The 19,756-nt window shown below is 39.1% G+C and overlaps 1 protein-coding gene across 1 annotated transcript in view; it reads left to right on the top strand.

Moving 5' to 3' along the window:
- The first annotated feature begins 731 nt into the window (after positions 1-731).
- The window catches only part of MUSK (muscle associated receptor tyrosine kinase), a 245,538-nt gene continuing 226,513 nt past the window's right edge, over positions 732-19,756 (top strand). Inside the window, 1 exon segment of the mRNA XM_082255087.1 lies at positions 732-924. Coding sequence (XP_082111213.1) covers positions 846-924 — 79 coding nt within the window. The 5' untranslated portion in view covers positions 732-845.

Consider the following 19,756-nt stretch of genomic DNA (forward strand, 5'->3'; position numbering starts at 1 on the left):
CCAGATTTAGCACTCCGCAGTTTTAGTAAATCAACCCAACAGTGACTTATTTGCTACCAGTGAATGTTCGGCAAAACATCAGTTTATAAATATGCCCCTACGTTTGCAAAATATTGAAAACTTTCTTATCAGAGAGCCCAGCAGTAGCTGCTCACTTGTGGACTGCATCTCTCTAATTGATGCTTGAAACAAAGCTGTAAAAATGTAGAGAACGAATGGGACCTATCCCTCCTCTGTTTGTATCAGAATCCAGGAGAATAGATCTGATCAGTGGAATATCAAATTACACAAACTCTATAGCAAAGAATGAAATAAAGAGCTTGTAGTCCTGTACATGGTAAATAAATAAAAAAAGTGAAACTATCAAATGCTCTCACTCAAACAATTAGGAACTTAAAAATTAACATACTGTAGATTAAAAAAAAAATGAATGAATGGAAATTGGCTTTGTGCTGTAGGTACAACTAATACACATTTTCTTAGATATAACATACATTTATCATTCATGAGCTTAAATTAACTTATTGGTGGTCGGTCATAATCAAACACTGGAAATATTGTTATCATTAGCATGCCAGTTTGGTATATCACAAATTTTCCACTAAAAAGGATTCTAGGCAGATTTACTTTCTGAGCCCTGTGTACTTGCATTGACCTAAGTAGATGTACACCAGCTGGCCATGTCCATCACTGGAGCCAAGTCACAGAATTCCTGAATATACTTAGATCCGGCAGGGCCTGTTGCACAAACAGTCATTAGTTTGTAGGACTTGAGCAAACCAGGGCTTAAAATGAAACAAGCTTGGAATTTTTCCTGAAGAAGTCAGCTTTTTTGTGAATTAATCATGAAAGATTTACCACACATTCCACTTCTCTCTATCTTCACGGTGGCTGCTTTTGGCTTTGCGGAGAGACTCCCCAAAGGTTTGTTTCAACTGCTTCATTCTGTCACTTGGTCATGGTTATGCATTTTAAGTGCTGTGAAAGAGAGTGAAATGTTTAAACATATAACGATTGTTTAATTTTAAGCTTGTTATTCAAAGCTTTATTTTCAATAAGCTTAAAAAACTTTTGATATTTATTTTGTAGTTACATGTGTAACTTATATATACACTGGTAAAATGGCATCTTATATTATAATAACGTAAAATATATATATATTTTTTTTTTTCAGCAGTTTTATGCATTGATTACAACTAGTTGTCTTGTATTTTCATCAAGTTTTGCTCTCATCCTGTAAATATGATTAATAGTGACCCTTCAAATATCCAATACCTGTAGTGAGCGTGCCAACCAATATAGCAGCTAGCGCGCAAGGTGACTATACAAAATCTTATGATTAAAATATAAATAGTAAATGTGCAGTAAATGCTGCATGTTTATGATTAAAAGTAATAGTTTGCTGTCTCATTGATAATTGTTTCATATACACCTTTATACATTTTTTAAATATAATAACATAAGTAAAAATAATAATTAAAAAAAACATTATATATATATATCTATATATCTATCTATATCTATATCTATATATATATATATATATATATATATATACACATACATATGTGTGTGTGTGTGTGTGTTTGTTTGTGTGTTTCCTAGTAATCAGTATATATGAAATGCTTTTTGTTGTGTGTACATACATGTGTGTATGTGTATAGGTAGCTAACTTAAGCAGAAAGGAGGCCGTAGTCCCTTCTGTGTGATATGTATCAATTGTGCAAATATTTCAAACTTTTAGGTTGCCCGTATATTGCCTTATACACACTAGGGATGGATCCAGATAAAGTACTGCTAGTGGTAATTGGTAGGATAGGGTATAACAAACAAAGAGTGTTGCTTGGGTCCACATATAAGGCAACTTTTTCCTTGCGACCAAGTCGTAACTTACAAATCACACCAGAGGTTATATGTTTTGGTGTGATTGGTGTAGACAGTCTAAATGAAGTTGGTGTGAAATCTACCTATGTATGAACAACCTTATTTTAAGGAATTCATTTCCTTCATTAAAATAGATATTTTTCACAGTTATTTGTAAATGTCCCTCCAAAGTTATATAAAAGGGTACTTTTGTTTTTTTCCCATCACTTCTTTTATAAAACCGTGGCTTCTTTGGCTTGTGTTTACCATTTTCTGATTGTAAATGTTGAGCTCTAGAGAAAAATACCTTTGATTAAATGTTTATTTATCAGCCTGATGAGAAAGCAGAGATTTTCCTCTGTCCATATGATTGACACACAAATGAAAAAGTTATTTGGAAGTGTTCGTTGACAGATTTATTGATTCACAAACTGGTGAATTTTCTTTATCAAATCCTCTCTTTGTGGTTGTTGTATTCATTCTATGTGATTTTTAATAGATTTTTTGTTCTGATTATTTTTTTTCTTACATCATTTTTTAAAATATTTTATATGTAAAATGAGCTAATACAAAAACATTGAGTGGCTTTGTTTGTAAAGTAAACCTATCATTGTAGTTTTAAATAAATGCCATACTTTTATTTCAATATAAAAGTGTCAGTTAATAAGTAAACAAATAAGTACACAAACTATTACCCAAAACCTGAAATACAGCACTTCATAGCTGTTCTGACTCTTTTTACTCACTGTGTACATTACAAATGTAAAGGATGCAGGGCAGGGTAAGGTATGGGATTACCTGTAAATCGGTAATTTCCCCTACGCCACCAAGTCTGAGGCCTACAAAAATTTGCAAGTCATTGAACTTGGAATGAAGAAGTTGTGAAGCAGTTCATGGTGCTCTACAGAGCCAAAGACCTATAGTTCAAATGGGAAATTCTTTTGTTTTCTTGGGAAATGTTAATCCTTCCTCTGGATCGACTGTGGGTATAGGATTGTGTATATGGGATTGTATGATTGGGTTTTCATTACTGTTTTTTTTTTGTTTTTTTGTTTTTTATTGGTTGAGCCCAATGGACTTGTGTCTTTTTTCAACCTGACTAACTATGTAACTATACAAAGCAAAATGTCATTTAGTAAAAATAACAGAGGGGCACTAGATAAACTAACTGTAGTCCTTAGTTCTGCCCCGATACTCCCTTTCCCTGACACTGCAGCAATATTAGGGATGCAGTTTTGCAGATCCTGTCTCTGTACTATGACCTGACTTTTTTCTGGATCACAGCTGGTGGAACAGCTTACAAGGTGCACACCTATAACAGAGCTTTCCATTATTACATTATTCCATTATTACAGCTTTGCAAATTCTTCATGCTTGAATATAGCAGATGCTGAAAATCAGAATGCCTGTTCTGTGGCAGTTAAATTGGCAATATGTATGATGCCAAAAAACCAAGGAATATCATCTACTGTAAGTAGGAAGGAAGACATTTAAATGGCAGGACACCTTTGTTAATAAGCCTACCTGCTCAGTACATCAGTTTTCAGCAGAGATTGCTACAGTGCAAAAAACCTATGTCATTCCCTTTTTCTAGTAATGTGGTGATCTGAGAACACCAACACCTTCTTGGGATGTAGCAGAGGAATTCCTAAACACACCCACTGCAGATACCTTTATCTCTCATATACAGAGATGCTGGTGTCAAAAATATCAGTGTTAGGTTTCTGCAAAGCCAATAAAAAAGCTGTAGCCTGCTTTGGAAGTTTGTATGTCGATGACAGAAGAAGCAGAGAGAGGAAGTTACTTAAAGTGGTGTGTACTTGTCTCAATTAAAACACTGTGTGCTTTTCTGTCATTGTGTCATTTCTGTCTGCTGCTTTGTTCCTCTATCAGCATGAATCTCTTCTGACATGTTTTCCTGACACCAAGAGGAAAAAAGGTGACAGGGGAGGGACCTCCAACGGATTAACAGCCTCAGCTCTGTTCCCTGTGTGCTGTGTGAAGGGGGTGTCCCTTCCCTCCAATCAGCTTTCAGAGTTCTCCTCACTGAGCTCTGCAGGGTGTAACTTCAGCTCTCCGCTTCCTTCTTTATGAACTCTCAGACAAGCCTTATAAATTCAGCACGTTGAACAGATGTACATAAGAGAAGACTGCAGATAAGCAGGAACAACTTATGTAGGGGGGATCTATTTCATCTCTGTTTATCACCTGAGGATAGTGCCTTTACTGGGTATGTGAAAGGATTTACAACCACTATAACACAGGCCTCAAGAAGTAAACTCCCAGTGAACACAGAAGGTGACCACTGGCTGTAGTGATTTTGGCAGTGTGTTACATTGAAAATGTAAGTTTGTAATTGAGTGACTTTTGTGACTTTAGCACAGGTACAGAGTAGCTCAATTACTCACCCAATTTGGTGAAATTGCTAAGGGCAAATAGGCTGTTCACATAGCAAGAGAATTTTTTCCCAAAGCTTAGTGAATGTGATGAAATTTCACTTTGCAGAAATTATACAATCACGTGCAAGTAAAAAAAAAAACAATTTTTGATTGCAAATGATTGGATTCTGGAAGTCAGCGGAGCTTCATCGTATTCACTGAGCTCTGGGAAAAAATTCCCTTGTATAGTGCAAATACCCTTACAAAATGAACAGTCTACTTGCCTTTAGTAAATCAACCTCAATGACTGCTATCAACTAAAATGATAAACTTGGATACATACATAATATTTTTCCTGTACCTGTTTTTCTTTTCCAATAGCTGTTACTCTTAAAACCCTTCAACTGTACTTTTATGCCAATGAAAACTTAAAATCTATTTGTCTGGGAACATATATATATATATATATATATATATATATATATATATATATATGTATATATATATATATAGCGAGAGAGATTCTCTTCTCAGATTTGGGTGGACTGATCCTGAGAAGGTAACCTGTAATGATGGCTGGGTGATATTTGTCCCATCTAGTGCTGGAGGGTGCCAGAGACCAGTCCTAGAGACACCGCTAGTCTGAAGCAGAGCATCCTTGTGCCATATCATGCACAGATTCCAGGAAGCCTCCTTCAAAGGATGGGGGCCTCAGTTATGCCAGGTAAAAGCCATCATGACAATTTACCTTTGCTGTATTTACAAGCTCTCTCTGAATTGAATTAATTTATTCTGTTAACCTGCACTTTTAAATTATTTTAAATAGTTGCCTATTATAAAGGTGAACCTTAGTAATGAAGTGTGTCAAGTGGTCCCCAATATGCATGTTTGAGGACCACTAGATTGTTGCAATATGCTACTTGCATCATTACAGTAGTTCATTGTGAGTGGCGAAGGCAGAATAATTATAGAATATATATAAAATGCTAGTTTAGTCTGCACTCCTAATCTATCTAACACTAACCCCTAGCAGCGGTATGGGTAAAGTACAGATATTGAAAAATATACTATATATATATATATACATATATATATATATATATATTTAAAAAACAAAATATAAAATGTGTCAGAACTGTGCAATAATATGCATGACATAACTAATCATTAAAATATGCCAATAACTGTACAATAAGCTATCACAAACAAATATATATATATACAGTATCTCACCCCTCACATTTTTGTAAATATTTTATTATATCTTTTCATGTGACAACACTGAAGAAATTACACTTTGCTACAACGTGAAGTAGTGAGTGTACAGCTTGTATAACAGTGTAAATTTGCTGTCCCCTCAAAATAACTCAACACAAAGCAAATAATGTCTAAACTTTTGTTGGCAACAAAAGTGAGTACACCCCTAAGTGAAAATGTCGAAAATTGGGCCCAACTAGCCATTTTCCCTCCCCAGTGTCATGTGACTTGTTAATATTACAAGGTCTCAGGTGTGAAAGGGGAGAAGGTGTTTTAAATGTGGTGTTATAGCTCTCACTCTCTCATACTGGTCACTGGAAGTTCAACATGGCACCTCATGGCAAAGAACTCTCTGAGGATCTGAAAAAAAGAATTTTTGCTCTACATAAAGATGGCCTAGGCTATTAGAAAATTGGCAAGATCCTGAAACTGAACTGCAGCACGGTTGCCAAGAACATACAGTGATTTAACAGGACAGGTTTCACTCAGAACAGGCCTCACCATGGTCGGCCAAAGAAGTTGAGTGCATGTGCTCAACGTCATATCCAGAGGTTGGCTTTGGAAAATAGACATATGAGTGCTGCCAGCATTGCTGCAGAGGTTGAAGGGGTGTTGGGGGGGGGGGTTAAGCCTGTCAGTGCACAGACCATACGCCGCACACTGCATCAAATTGGCCTGCATGGCTGTCCTCCCAGAAGGAAGCCTCTTCTAAAGATGATGCACTAGAAAGCCTGCAAACAGTTTGCCGAAGACAAGCAGACTAAGGACATGGATTACTGGTACCATGTCCTGTGGTCTGATGAGACCAAGATAAACTTATTTGGTTCAGATGGTGTCAAGCGTGTGTGGCGGCAACCAAGTGAGGAGTACAAAGACAAGTGTGTCTTGCCTACAGTCAAGCATTGTGGTGGGAGTGTCATGGTCTGGGGCTGCATAAGTGCTGCCGGCACAAGGGAGCTACAGTTCATTGAGGGAACCATGAATGTTAACCTGTTCTGTGACATACTGAAGCAGAGCATGATCCCCTCAATAAACAAACTCAATTCTTCTAGTAAATACATTTCAAAACAACAGGAATTAGATGATATTTTTCACTTAAAAAAGTAAATGCTCACTAAGCTTAGAGAATACAATAAAGTTGTATATATATCAAATCAAATGCAAGGAAACACCTTGTTTGCCTAAACTTTCTGTTTCTACTCCTTTAGTTAATTAGGGTATGGAGAAATACCGATAAAGTCTATTTATAAAAAAACAAAAAAAAAACAAAAACAAATTGCAGTGCTGATGTCCCAGCATTCATGTAAAAGTCATGAATTCACCTTTCTATGCCCATACGCCCCTCTGGAGTAATCCCTGTCTGCCCAAACTACTGTTGGTACCCAAATGCTGGCTTTTCGTGGATAGAGGAGTTATATACATCGCCCATGTTCTTTCAAACAGAGGTATTAAATAATTTCAAGAGCTCAAGACAGGATTTGGACAACCTAACCCAATGTTCTTTCGTTATCTCCAACATTGTCACGCCTTACACTCCTAATTTAGTAGTTCCATCCCCAGTCTTGGCCCTCTATACCTACTAGATGTACTCATGGGTGCGGACTGACGTTCATCTTTCATAACTTGATTGCCTGCAGCCATCAAAATAGCATAAAATATAAAATTCAGATGGGTGGAGGATGTTGGAGAACTGGAAGACGATGATTGGGACAAGGTACTGAAATCATGTAAATTAGTTTCGCCGAAACTCTCTGATCGGCCTATCTGACCCCCATTTATCTATCTAGATACCGGCCACAACATAGTTTATCCTGTCCTAGATGTAGAACGTCATGAATAATAGTAATAATGTTTGTAATGTGTAAAATGTCAGTTTCTACTTGTTACTTCTTGCAAGTCTAATGTTTTTAACCACTTGCCGACCTGGCCAGAGCAGAATGACGGTTACAGCGTAGTCGGCTTATTCTGGGAGGGCCTACAATGATGTCCTCCCAGAATTGCGCTTCCCGCGTGCCCCCCGTGGTGCGCACATGGAAGTGTTTGTGCTTGGACCCAGCACATCACGAATCATGGTAAAGGGCCAATGATACGGCCCTTTACCACGTGATCGCTCCGTCCAATGACAGATTGATCAGTTGTCAACAAACCGGCACATATCTGGTTCACTTCTCTCCTCTCCTTGCATGCTGTACCCATCGATCGGTACATTGTGCGAGGAGAGGAGGGAGGCTGCAGCACAACTCATCCCTGCCTCCTCCGTGCCTTGATCATACCACAGTCATGCCTCAATCATAAATGCAAGAAAAATATATCACAGCGCAAACAATGGTGAATCATGTATAATAATTAGGTAATTGCGTTCTACTCAAAAACTCATAAAGTGCACCGTGCAATTATGTGCAAAAATGGGGCTGGAGTGTAGAAACCATGTAAACATGTACTATGTAAATAAAGTGCCAGTCCAGATATAATAGTTCTTTAAGATCTCAGTAGATGATAAGATATACACAGTCCCAAAAAATGTCCCACGAAAGTGCTGGAGTGCCAGGAAGAAAGTGCACAAACATGCAATCTTTTGTGGTGCAGTGAGCAAGTGCCGGTCCTCCCCCTTTGGGTGTTCACTTACCGGACAATGGTGACCCCTATGCTGTATAGCTATAGAGATCGACAGGGCTTATGTCCTAGTAAGGAACCGGCTATCACAACTCCTCCAAGGCGAATGTATCTCCACAGATGTAAATGCCCCGATACATGTATTGGAGAAAAGGATGCTCACATAGTGTAAATCCGATATAAGGTTTTTATTGTGCAAATAGTAGAAATAAACTCACATTTCGTTGCTATATTAAAGGCGTATATGATAAAATTCTCGTCCTTCCTGGTAGCTGGTGCCGCTAGAACGCCCCGTGGTTTCGGCGTGCGTTCCACCGCACCGGAAGTGACGTATCGCTAAGACGTAGACCGCAAGTGCGTCGACGCGTTTCGCCCTCCTCTTCCGGGCGTTTTCACAGACGTATTTCTGACGTAAACGCCCGGAAGAGGAGGGCGAAACGCGTCGACGCACTTCCGGTCTACGTCTTAGCGATACGTCACTTCCGGTGCGGTGGAACGCACGCCGAAACCACGGGGCGTTCTAGCGGCACCAGCTACCAGGAAGGACGAGAATTTTATCATATACGCCTTTAATATAGCAACGAAATGTGAGTTTATTTCTACTATTTGCACAATAAAAACCTTATATCGGATTTACACTATGTGAGCATCCTTTTCTCCAATACATGTATCGGGCATTTACATCTGTGGAGATACATTCGCCTTGGAGGAGTTGTGATAGCCGGTTCCTTACTAGGACATAAGCCCTGTCGATCTCTATAGCTATACAGCATAGGGGTCACCATTGTCCGGTAAGTGAACACCCAAAGGGGGAGGACCGGCACTTGCTCACTGCACCACAAAAGATTGCATGTTTGTGCACTTTCTTCCTGGCACTCCAGCACTTTCGTGGGACATTTTTTGGGACTGTGTATATCTTATCATCTACTGAGATCTTAAAGAACTATTATATCTGGACTGGCACTTTATTTACATAGTACATGTTTACATGGTTTCTACACTCCAGCCCCATTTTTGCACATAATTGCACGGTGCACTTTATGAGTTTTTGAGTAGAACGCAATTACCTAATTATTATACATGATTCACCATTGTTTGCGCTGTGATATATTTTTCTTGCATTTGTGAATTTTGGGTCACCACAATTTATGAACAGCTGCATTCTAGAAATTTTAAACATTTTAATATTGCTATTAGTTTTTTTCACTTATCTTTGCGCTGTATTTGCATTGCACATGCCTCAATCATACCACAGTCATGCCTCAATCATACTTCAGTCATGCCCATTCATGCCTATCCCTGCCTCATCCATGCCCATCCGTGCCACATCCATGCCTCATCTGTGCCCACCCATGCCACCTCAGTGCTCATCCGTGGCTCATCCGTGGCTCATCCATGCCTCATCCATGTGACATCAGTACTCATTCGTGCCACATCCATGCCATGTCAGTGCTCATCCGTTCCACATCCATGCCGCATCAGTGCTCATTCTTGCCACATCAATGCTCATCTGTGCCACATCCATGCCCCATCAGTGCTCATCCATGCCACATCCATGCCACATCAGTGCTCATCCATGCCACATCAGTGCCACTACAGTGCTTATCAGTGCCCTACAGTGCTTCACAAAATTGTAATGGGTAGTCAGGAAATAACGGTGATCCCTGCATGTTGGACCTCTGTATGTGGCTAGGCTGTGTAAAAGTCTCATGTGGTATTGCCATACTCAGGAGAAGTGGCAGAATGTATTTTGGGGTGTAATTTTTGCTATGTACATGATATGTGTTAGAAATATCTTATAAATGGACAACTTTGTGTTAAAAAAAATGTGTTTTAATTTTCTTTCCACATTTTCCAAAAAATTGTGGAAAAAAATGGCATGTTCAAAAGACGCATTATACCTCCTAGATTATTTGTTGGGTGTTTGCTTTCCAATATGGGGTCATTTTGTGGGCATTTCCATTGTCCTGGTGCTCCAGGGCCTTCAAAAGTGAGATAGGTTGTCAGAAAAATTATATGTGTAATTTTTGCTCCTAGAACACCTGGAGGTGCTACTTGGATGATGGGCCTCTATATGTGGCCAGGCTGTGAAAAAATCTCACACATGTGGTCTCGCCATACTCAGGAGGAGTATCAGAATGTATTTTGGAGTGTAGTTGCAAGTATGCCTATGCAGTGTGTGAGAAATAACTGGTAATATTACATTTTTGTGGGAAAAAGAATTGTTGAACAAAATTACAACTTTATAAAACTCTTCATGCTTCTTACTAAATACCTTGGAATGTCTACTTTCCAAAAAGGGGTCATTTGGGGGGTATTGGTACTTTCCTGGCTTGTTAGGGTCTCAAGAAATGAGATGGAGATTGTAGACTGTATAACCTTTACAAAGACCAAATAATATCTACTTATTTGGGTTATTTTTACCAAAGATATGTAGCAGTATAACTTTTGGCAACAATTTCTGAAGAAAAAATACTCTATTTGCAAAATTTTAAAACCTAAACAAAGAAAAATGCATTTTTTTTTACAAAATGTTCAGTATTTTTTAATTTATAGCGCCAAAAGAAAGCTCTATTTGTGTGAAAACAAGGATGAAAATTTTATATGGGTACAGTGTTTTATGACTGAGTAATTGTCATTCAAAATGTGAGAGCACTGAAACCAGAATATTGGTCTGGTTAGGAATGAGGTTTAAGTGCCCAGTGGCTAAGTGGTTAAAGCTATTTGCTCCTAGGAATAAATGATGAAGAATGTAAGGATTGTTTTAGACAGGGTCAATTTGGTTTGTTTGCAGGCTAGCTGGTAAGTATGCTGGGAAATGTTTGCATGTTTGTAACATTATTCCTGTGAAAGGCAACACAGAATCTGACCTTTCACACATATTACAAACATTTCACTGAATATTTGTGACTTTCAGACAAATGCTAAAACTTTTTTTTTTCTTTAAATAAACCCCAAAGTGTAAATGAGATTTCAATGTAAAATGTAAGATTTAAAGTGCATGCATAAAAATAATGATAAAAGCAACGCTCTGTGTGCTGCCACACTACACGATGCAAAAATTATATAAATTATTATTATTATACAGGATTTATATAGCGCCAACAGTTTGCGCAGCACTTTACAGTGTGAGGGAAGACAATACAGTTACAGTACAATTCAAAAAAACAATGAAATAATAAACAAAAATTGAGTCAGTGGAAGCCATGCTGCTCTGTCCCCACCCCCCACCAATGACAGGCATCCTGAGCAAGGGTCACACACAGCTCATAATATTTTGAATTCTTCTTCTTAATATTTCGGATGTGTCACTTGTTAAAGGCATGAGAACACTGTATTAAGAAAATGCCCTTCAAAGAAAAGGATGATTCTAAAGCCACATTTTGGATTCTTTAAAGTTGTATGTAGTATGTAGTATGTAACATTTTTCAAAATGAAAAAAAAAAAAATAGGGTGATATTGCTGTCTCTGCCTCCCATTTGTACTACTGGCTTATCACTGGTTCAAATGGGCTTCTGATGGAGACTACAACTGCATGTATCAACACGCATTACAAAAGCATGGTCCACATTTGTTACCATTAGGGAACTTACTTTGACAAAATGTAATAATTTAGGCAGGAAAAGGCCTCAAAGAGGCCTCAGTCAGGAGTTCATTAGCACTAAGATAGATTAAGGCTGGGTTCGCATATATGCAAATTGGATGTGGGTTTCTCTTCATCCAGTTCTCATTACAGGCGAGTGTTACCGGCTCCTAATGGAGCCTATTCACAAAGGTTCGGGGGGGCACAAAAATTCAGACCCTAATCGCACATAAACTGGTGAACAGACATGTACCGGACCAAGGGCATGAACCCACGGTCGCACATTTATGAACCCAGCCTAAGGGATGGAAAATTGGGAATAAAATTATTTTACTGAAAAATAAAATTACAAATGTTTTATGCTATACAGTGCTGTAGAAAACTGAATGTCATTTGGGTAGGGATTACATATACCTTACTAGTAGCAAGAAAGCGTTACAACTAAAAAGAAAAGTCGTTGGTTAGGTGGTTGTTTGTTGTATGAGTTTCCTAAAATACTGGTGACTGCATGAAACTATGCATGAAAATGAAAATGCATGAAAAAATGCATTAAATTATTGCAGGTAGAAATCAATTATAGCTGAAAGTCATATATATGAACTTACCTTTCAAAGAATTTATAAGTCTGTTCAGCAGGTTTTATGACTGAAAAATCCTTGTCATACAACACATCAGCCACCCAACTTTTCTCTACTATAGTTATGCAATACACCTGGGTTAAACACCCAACCCATTCTGTTGATCACATAATTATGGAGCTGCAGCACTTAGGCTGGGTTCGCACTGATGGGAATGGGATGTGGGTTTCTCCGCATCCAATTCGCATGACAGGAGACTGTGACTGGCTCTCAATGGAGCTGGTTCACGCATCTCTGGGGTGGCCGCGGAACTCTTTCCACAAGGGTCCTGTGCATTTTTGGCTCAGTTTCAGGTCCGAATTCGGGCTTGATTTGTCCCTGAACTGGAGAACAGGGAGGCACCAGACCCCTGCTGTGAGCCTCATCCACAAACAGTGTGAACCCAGCCTTAGATGAGGACATTCTTCTAGTAAGAATGCTCTAATGGCCCTTTCACACAAGCCTTCAATTGTAATGCAGAAAATTATTACACCTATATCACTAATGAGCACTTTAATCATATTGCCCAGGCATTTAGGTCATGTTTTATTTTTTTTTAACCACTTTAAGACCGGAAGGATTTGCCCCCTTAATGACCAGGTCCTATTTTGCGATTTGGCACTGCGTGAATTTAACGGACAATTGCGCGGTCGTGCGACGCTGTACCCAAATAAAATTGACGTCCTTTTTTCCCACAAATAGAACTTTCTTTTGGTGGGATTTGATCACCTGTGAGATTTTTATTTTTTGCGCTATAAACAAAAAAATAGCGACAATTTTGAAAAAAAAAAAAAAAAAACAATATTTTTTACAATCTGCTATATGACATTCTCAAAAAAAATTTAAAAAATCTAAATTTTTTAACATTTTAGGCCAATTTGTTTTCTGCTACATATTTTTGGTAAAAAAAATTGTAATAAGCGTATTTTGATTGGTTTGCGCAAAAGTTATCTACTAACTAAGGGAAAGATTTATGTCATTTTTATTCATTTATTTATTTTTTTACTAGTAATAGCAGCGATCTGCAATTTTTTGCAGGACAGCGACATTACGGTGGACAGATCGGACCCCTAACTGACATTTTTGACACTTTTGGGGGGGACCAGTGACATTACTACAGTAATCAGTGCTAAAAATATGCACTGTTACTGTAATAATGACACTGGCAGGGAAGGGCTTAATCCTGTGGGTGATCAAGGGGTTAAATGTGAGCCTAGGGGAGAGCCTAGGGGAGTGATTCTAACTGTGGGGGGGGGGGGTGTGGCTTCTGAAATGACCATAGAGACATGTGATCCTATATAGATGGATCACATGGGCTCTATGACCATTCCAGGGAGAAGAACAGTCGGCTGTGTTTACAACAGCCGACCGTCCTTCTCTCTCAGTGGGGAGCGATCGTGGGTGTCAGGCGGCAATCGGAGGTGCCTGACACACGCATCTGTTTCCCCGCTGACGATCGGGGACGGGAGCGAACCACTGGGGGTGCGCGCTCGCCCCCTAGCTGCCACCAGACGAGCAACCTATCCATACCTTGTTTTGCCTGTCTGAGCCACTCTGCCGCCGTATAGGTCGGCAAGTGGTTAATGGCTAGAATGGGAGATTATAGCTTACAACCACACCTTAAATGCTCTGTAAACACCATAGGTGCATTTACAGTGAATTTACCATGCATGTGTGGTGTGTTTCAATAGAAATAAATGGAGGCTGTTGCAATGTGTCAATGCTTGCCGAGGCAGTCTATATATCTCCTTCCACTCCCAATTTTAACAATTTTGGATGGCATTGATAGGCACTCATGAAGTGATAAATGTAACCCACAAGCCTATTTTTAATATCTGTGTGAAAGAGTCCTCGATGCTAGACTGACTGCAATGTGCAAGAAAAAGTGTCTTGAAAGTGCTGACCATGACTCTTCCAGGGTGTTGGAGTTCAAATTATTATTTGAAGCTAACACTGGCCACACAGACTTCCTTCGGAAACCATCCCCACAAATTCCTAATAATACTAAAACAATGTACTCTGTATAAAAAAAGTGTCTGTATGTTTGTGTTTGTATTACTTTGGCCTGTGATCAGTGATGTTAATGGTTGACTAGGAATAGTGTTTGCTATTACATTTTGGCAGTGATAGTAGTCTCTGTTTTCTTTTACTGTGAGTATATATAGGCTAATGAATGGCACAACGCTTATTTATTAGGTCTGGGTGCAGCAGAAGGCACCATTTTGTTATGTTAGGCTCCTAAAACTGTCAGTAAACTATGTCACTAAAGTTTAAATGTAATGCTCTTTCCTGTAGTCTAGTTCATGTTTCCAAACCCTCATGTTTCCAAAGATTCATGATTCAGTAAGCATGCATGGGAGTTAATTTGCTAAAGGAGTAGGGAACATTCCCTTAGCAAAGTGAAGGCTTAGTAAATGTAATACATTCAAATAAAATGTGTTCCTTTGAATCCCCAATCAATATGCAAGGGAAAAAAAATACCATTCATGCTTGCACAGCTGAATAGACTGCTACTTGAAGTCAAAGTGGTTTATACAGCTCCATTCCTGGAAGCTGTGGAGAATTATTTAACCACTTGCCGACCGAGTACGGTAATAGTACTGCGGCAAAGTGACTCGTTATCGTCTGACGACGTAGTACTACGTCGTCAGACACTCCCCCTTCTGGGCGGCGCTTGCGCGCCGCCGGAGGCTCGCTCCCGCTGTTTTCATTCACAGCGGGAGTCGGGCCAGGGGAGGAGCAGCGGCGATCGCCGCTGCTCTTACCCGATCGTCGGGGATCGAGTCTGGAGATCCGCCCGCTGTGTGTAAACACAGCGGGCGGATCTCCATAGTGACAGGGAGTGACAGATCGGACTGTTCAGCATAGCTGGACATCCGATCTGTCCATGACTCACACAGTCACCTCCCCCCACACACGTCAGTAAGCACCAGGCATACATTAACCCCTCCCTCTCCAATAAAATTAACCCCTTCCCTGCCAGTGTCATTTTTACAGTAACAGTGCATATATATAGCACTGATTACTGCAGTAATGTCACTGGTAACCCCAAAAGTGTCAAAAATGTCAGTCAAGGGTCCGATCTGTCCGCCGCAATGTCGCAGTCCCACAAAAAAAATCGCAGATCGCCGCCATTACGCGTTAAAAAAAAAACCACCAAAAATGACAGAAATCTTTCCCTTTGTTAGTAAACGCAATAACTTTTGCGCAAACCAATCAAAATACGCTTATTGTGATTTTTTTTACCAAACATGGGTAGCATAAAACAAATTGGCCAAAAATTTTTTAAAAAATTGGTTTTTACATCTTTTTTGGGGGGAATTTCATATAAAAAAATGTTAAAAATATTGTTATTTTTTCAAAATAAACGCTCTTTTTTTGTTTATAGCGCAAAAAGTAAAAATCGCACAGGTGATCAAATACCACCAAAAGAAAGCTCTGTTTGTGGGAAAAAAAGGACGTAAATTTCGTTTGGGTACGGCGTCGCACGACCGCGCAATTGTCAGTTGAAGTTGCACAGCGCCGAATCGCAAAAAGTGGCCTGGACGGAAGACAGCAAAATCCTCCGGTGGTAAAGTGGTTAAAGAATAACTAAATCCAATATTTTTTTTTAGTTTTGGATAGAGTGGAGAAGGATTAGAACATCTGTCTGTTTTTATTGCTGTCTGTGCCCCCATTAGGGAGATTTAGCCTCTTTAACCTCCCTGGTGGTCTGATTATGTCAGTACAGCGGTACATTGTTTTGCATGGAAATCAGTTTTTTTTTATATTGTAGGCCTGTAATTCTTAAGGATAAAAACAGTAAAAGTGAATAAAAAGTATCATTAATAAATTAATTATTAAATTAAATTAATACATTAATACATAAATTAATCATTTTTAATACATTTTTTTTTTAAATACAAATAAAAGGAATAAAACTGTAAAAGTACAGGCAGGGCACTGGACAAAGCACTAGGGACAAAACTGAGTTGAAATGGTTAAAAAAATTAATGTAATCCTAACAGATTGCAATGTATCATGTCATATTTTTTTTTTTAATTTCCCGCTTGGTTCCACCCCCCTGCGTCACGGCCCTCTCAGGGAAGCAAACCTGGAAGACGGATGCCGGCATCGGCCGGAGGACACAGCGGGAGGACATCAGGGGATCGTAGGGACAAGGTAAGTTTCACTACAGGGTAATCCCGAATGTGGCTGGGGGTTACCGCTTTTGGTACTGAAAATTAACCCCGGGCCACACTCAGGATTACCGCCAGGGAGGTTATTTGTCTTATTTACCATTATCATTGAAAGTGAAACTAAAAGAAAATCCCAATATTTGGGTTGTCCCCAGAAAAGTAGTAGAGGGGAAATCTTCAAATGTAACACTAATTTTGGTGACCTGGGAATCACCAAAGAATTCCCTTAATTTTCAGGGATTTCTCCTCACTTCCTGTTTGGCTATGGGACAAGAAGTGAAGGGACTTCTACACAATGGGACACAGATGGCGAAAAACAATTCTGACAGGGTTTATAACCCTCCCTTACTCTATCCAAAATGAAAAAAATAAAGTTTTGCCTAAAGTTCTACTTTAACATTGCTGTGCTTTGACGGAATTTTGTACCAAACGGAAATCTTTATTTAAAATCAAAAGGGAACATTTTACCTAAACCCTACACTGCTGCGTGTTCAAACAATTCTTTTTGATATAAAAATGTCTTTGATGCTAACTTCATAACTCTCCACAGAGTTCTGTGTGGGGTTCTGAGTCCGCTAAGTGCACTACTTACCTTAAGGTGAAGGGGATTGCACTGGTGAAACACCAGGATTATCACTTACCTTGGAAGTCAGAAATATTGCTGGATATATATTTGGAAGATCTTTATATTTGTGGACCTTGTTTGTGGATAGATGGATATTTTCATTTGCACTTGGTTTACACTTTTTATTTGCACACAAATTGCAGTCTGGTGGATCACTTTGTTATGTTATATTGTTTCAGTATAATGTATGTAGTATAAAACACTGATTATATGGTTACTTTTATTGTTCACATTCTGGGCTCAAGTCACTAAAGAATATCTCATGGGATAATTTAATCACGTGACACATTTTTTCCAATTATCTCATGAGATGTTGAAAATGTCAATTCACTATCACCCCATGGGCTATTTACCTCACAAACCAAAAACATGAGATAAATACCTCATAAAACGGTGTTAAAGACAATTCACTAAAGGAATTAAAAAAATAAATGCATGAGTTAAATAAGTAGTGGTCCAGGCATGGAGTTTTTATGGAATGTAAAAATATACTATATTGTTAAAGATATTGGCCTTCCTTTACAAGCACTTGAACTTTAACCACTTGCCGACCGCTGCACGACTATTTACTGCGGCAGTCAGCCTCCTACAGGCAAAGTGATGTAGGGGTATGTCGCTCACCCACAAGCCTGTAGGGGGCGAGTGCGCAGCGCCAGCAGCACGCTCCCGCCCCCTCGTTTCCTGCCTAGCCAGCGCGTGTGACCTCCGATGTCCGCCGGCCACTCGCAATCTCCCTCAGGAGAGGGAGAAAGACGGACAGCTGATGTAAACACAGCCGTCTGTCATTCTCCCTGAAGTAATGACAGAGGCTATGCCATCCTTCTATGTAGGATCGTATGTCTCTGTGATTACTTCACTAGCCACGCCCCCTGACAGTTAGAATCACACCCCTAGGGACACACTTAATCCCTTTATCATCAATAAAGTTAGCCCCTTCCCTGACAGTGTCATTTTTACAGTAACAGTGCATATGTATAGCACTGATTACTGTAGTAATGTCACTGGTCCAGCAAAAAAAATCGCAGATCGCCGCCATTACTAGTTAAAAAAAAAACAATAACAATTACATAAATCTTTCCCGTAGTTAGCAATAACTTTTGCGCAAACCAATCAAAATATGCTTATTGCAACTTTTTTTTACCAAAAATATGTAGCAGAAAAAAAAATTGGCCTAAAATCTTAAAAATTTTTGATTTTTACATTTATTTTTTTAGAATTTCATATTAAAAAAAATTGAAAAATATTGATATTTTTTCAAAATTGTCGCTCTTTTTTTGTTTATAGCGCAAAAAATAAAAATCGCACAGGTGATCAAATACCACCAAAAGAAAGTTCTATTTGTGGGAAAAAAAGGACGTCAATTTAATTTGGGTACAACGTCGCACGACCGCGCAATTGTCCGTTAAAGTCACGCAGTGCCGAATCGCAAAATAGGGCCTGGTCTTTGAGCACCCAAATCCTCCGGGAGCTTAAGTGGTTAAGGAATGTAAAAATATACTATATTGTTAAAGGTATTGGGATGCCTTCCTTTACATGCACATGGACTTCAATAACATCCCAGTCTTTGACCGTAGGGTTTAATTTTGGGTTGGCCCACCCTTTGCAGCATAAAAGCTTCAACTCTTCTGGGAAGGCTGTCCACAAGGTTTAGGAGTGTGTCTATGGGAATGTTTGACCGTTCTTTCAGAAGTGGATTTGTGAGGTCACGCACTGATGTTGGACAAGAAGACCTGGCTCGCAGTCTGCACTCAAATTCATCCCAAAGGTGTTCTATCGGGTTGAGGTCAGGACTCCGTGCAGCTCAGTCAAGTTCCTCCACCCCAAACTTGCTCTTCCATGTCTTTGTGGGCCTTGCTTTGTGCACTGCCATGTTTGAACAGGAAGGGGCCATCTCTAAACTGTCCCCACAAAGTTGGGGGCATAAAATTGTCCAAAATGTCTTGGTATGTTGACGCACACTTAGTGAGTTGGCATATTTCTATGGTTTAAACCATTTTACCTATTTATCAGCAATAAAAGCTGACAGGGGTTCTAATTCTTTTCCACTGTATCCATCCCACTGAATATTGCATGAGATAAAATACCGCATGGTTTCATGAGTAAAATACCTCACATTATAATTATACAGTATAACTCATGCTTCATTTTAGTAGCATTTTTTTGTGAAAAAAAAATTGAGAAAAGCTATGAGTTATTTTATCTCAGATTTTGAGAGAAAAATAACTCTTTGTGATTTGAGCCCATTATATCACATTTCTTTCGGCGCTACAAATATTTATGCACATTTCTTTTAGGAATTACTTGAATCATTCTTTTTGTTAGCAACTGTTTCTTGAAGTTTTTCACTGAGCGCAGACTAGATTTGTTAATATATTTTGTAATATTTACCTGATTATATGAATTAATTCCATGAATAATGCTTAGTCTGTTTCCATTGGCACCTTGTTATAGGGATAAGATACACTTTATGGCAAAACATTGGTGGACACCTGACTATTACACCTATATGGGCCTAATGGACATCAGATACCAAAATCATGGGGTATGTAGCCCAATTCACCTCCACTGGCCCATGGCCTTCACATTTGGGGGTAATGCGTTCCGTAAAAGTGTGGACCCTGTCTGTGGGAATTTTTTTCACA

Source organism: Pelophylax lessonae, assembly GCF_965119305.1.
Source record: "Pelophylax lessonae genome assembly, chromosome: 1".
NCBI classification, from domain to species: domain Eukaryota; kingdom Metazoa; phylum Chordata; class Amphibia; order Anura; family Ranidae; genus Pelophylax; species Pelophylax lessonae.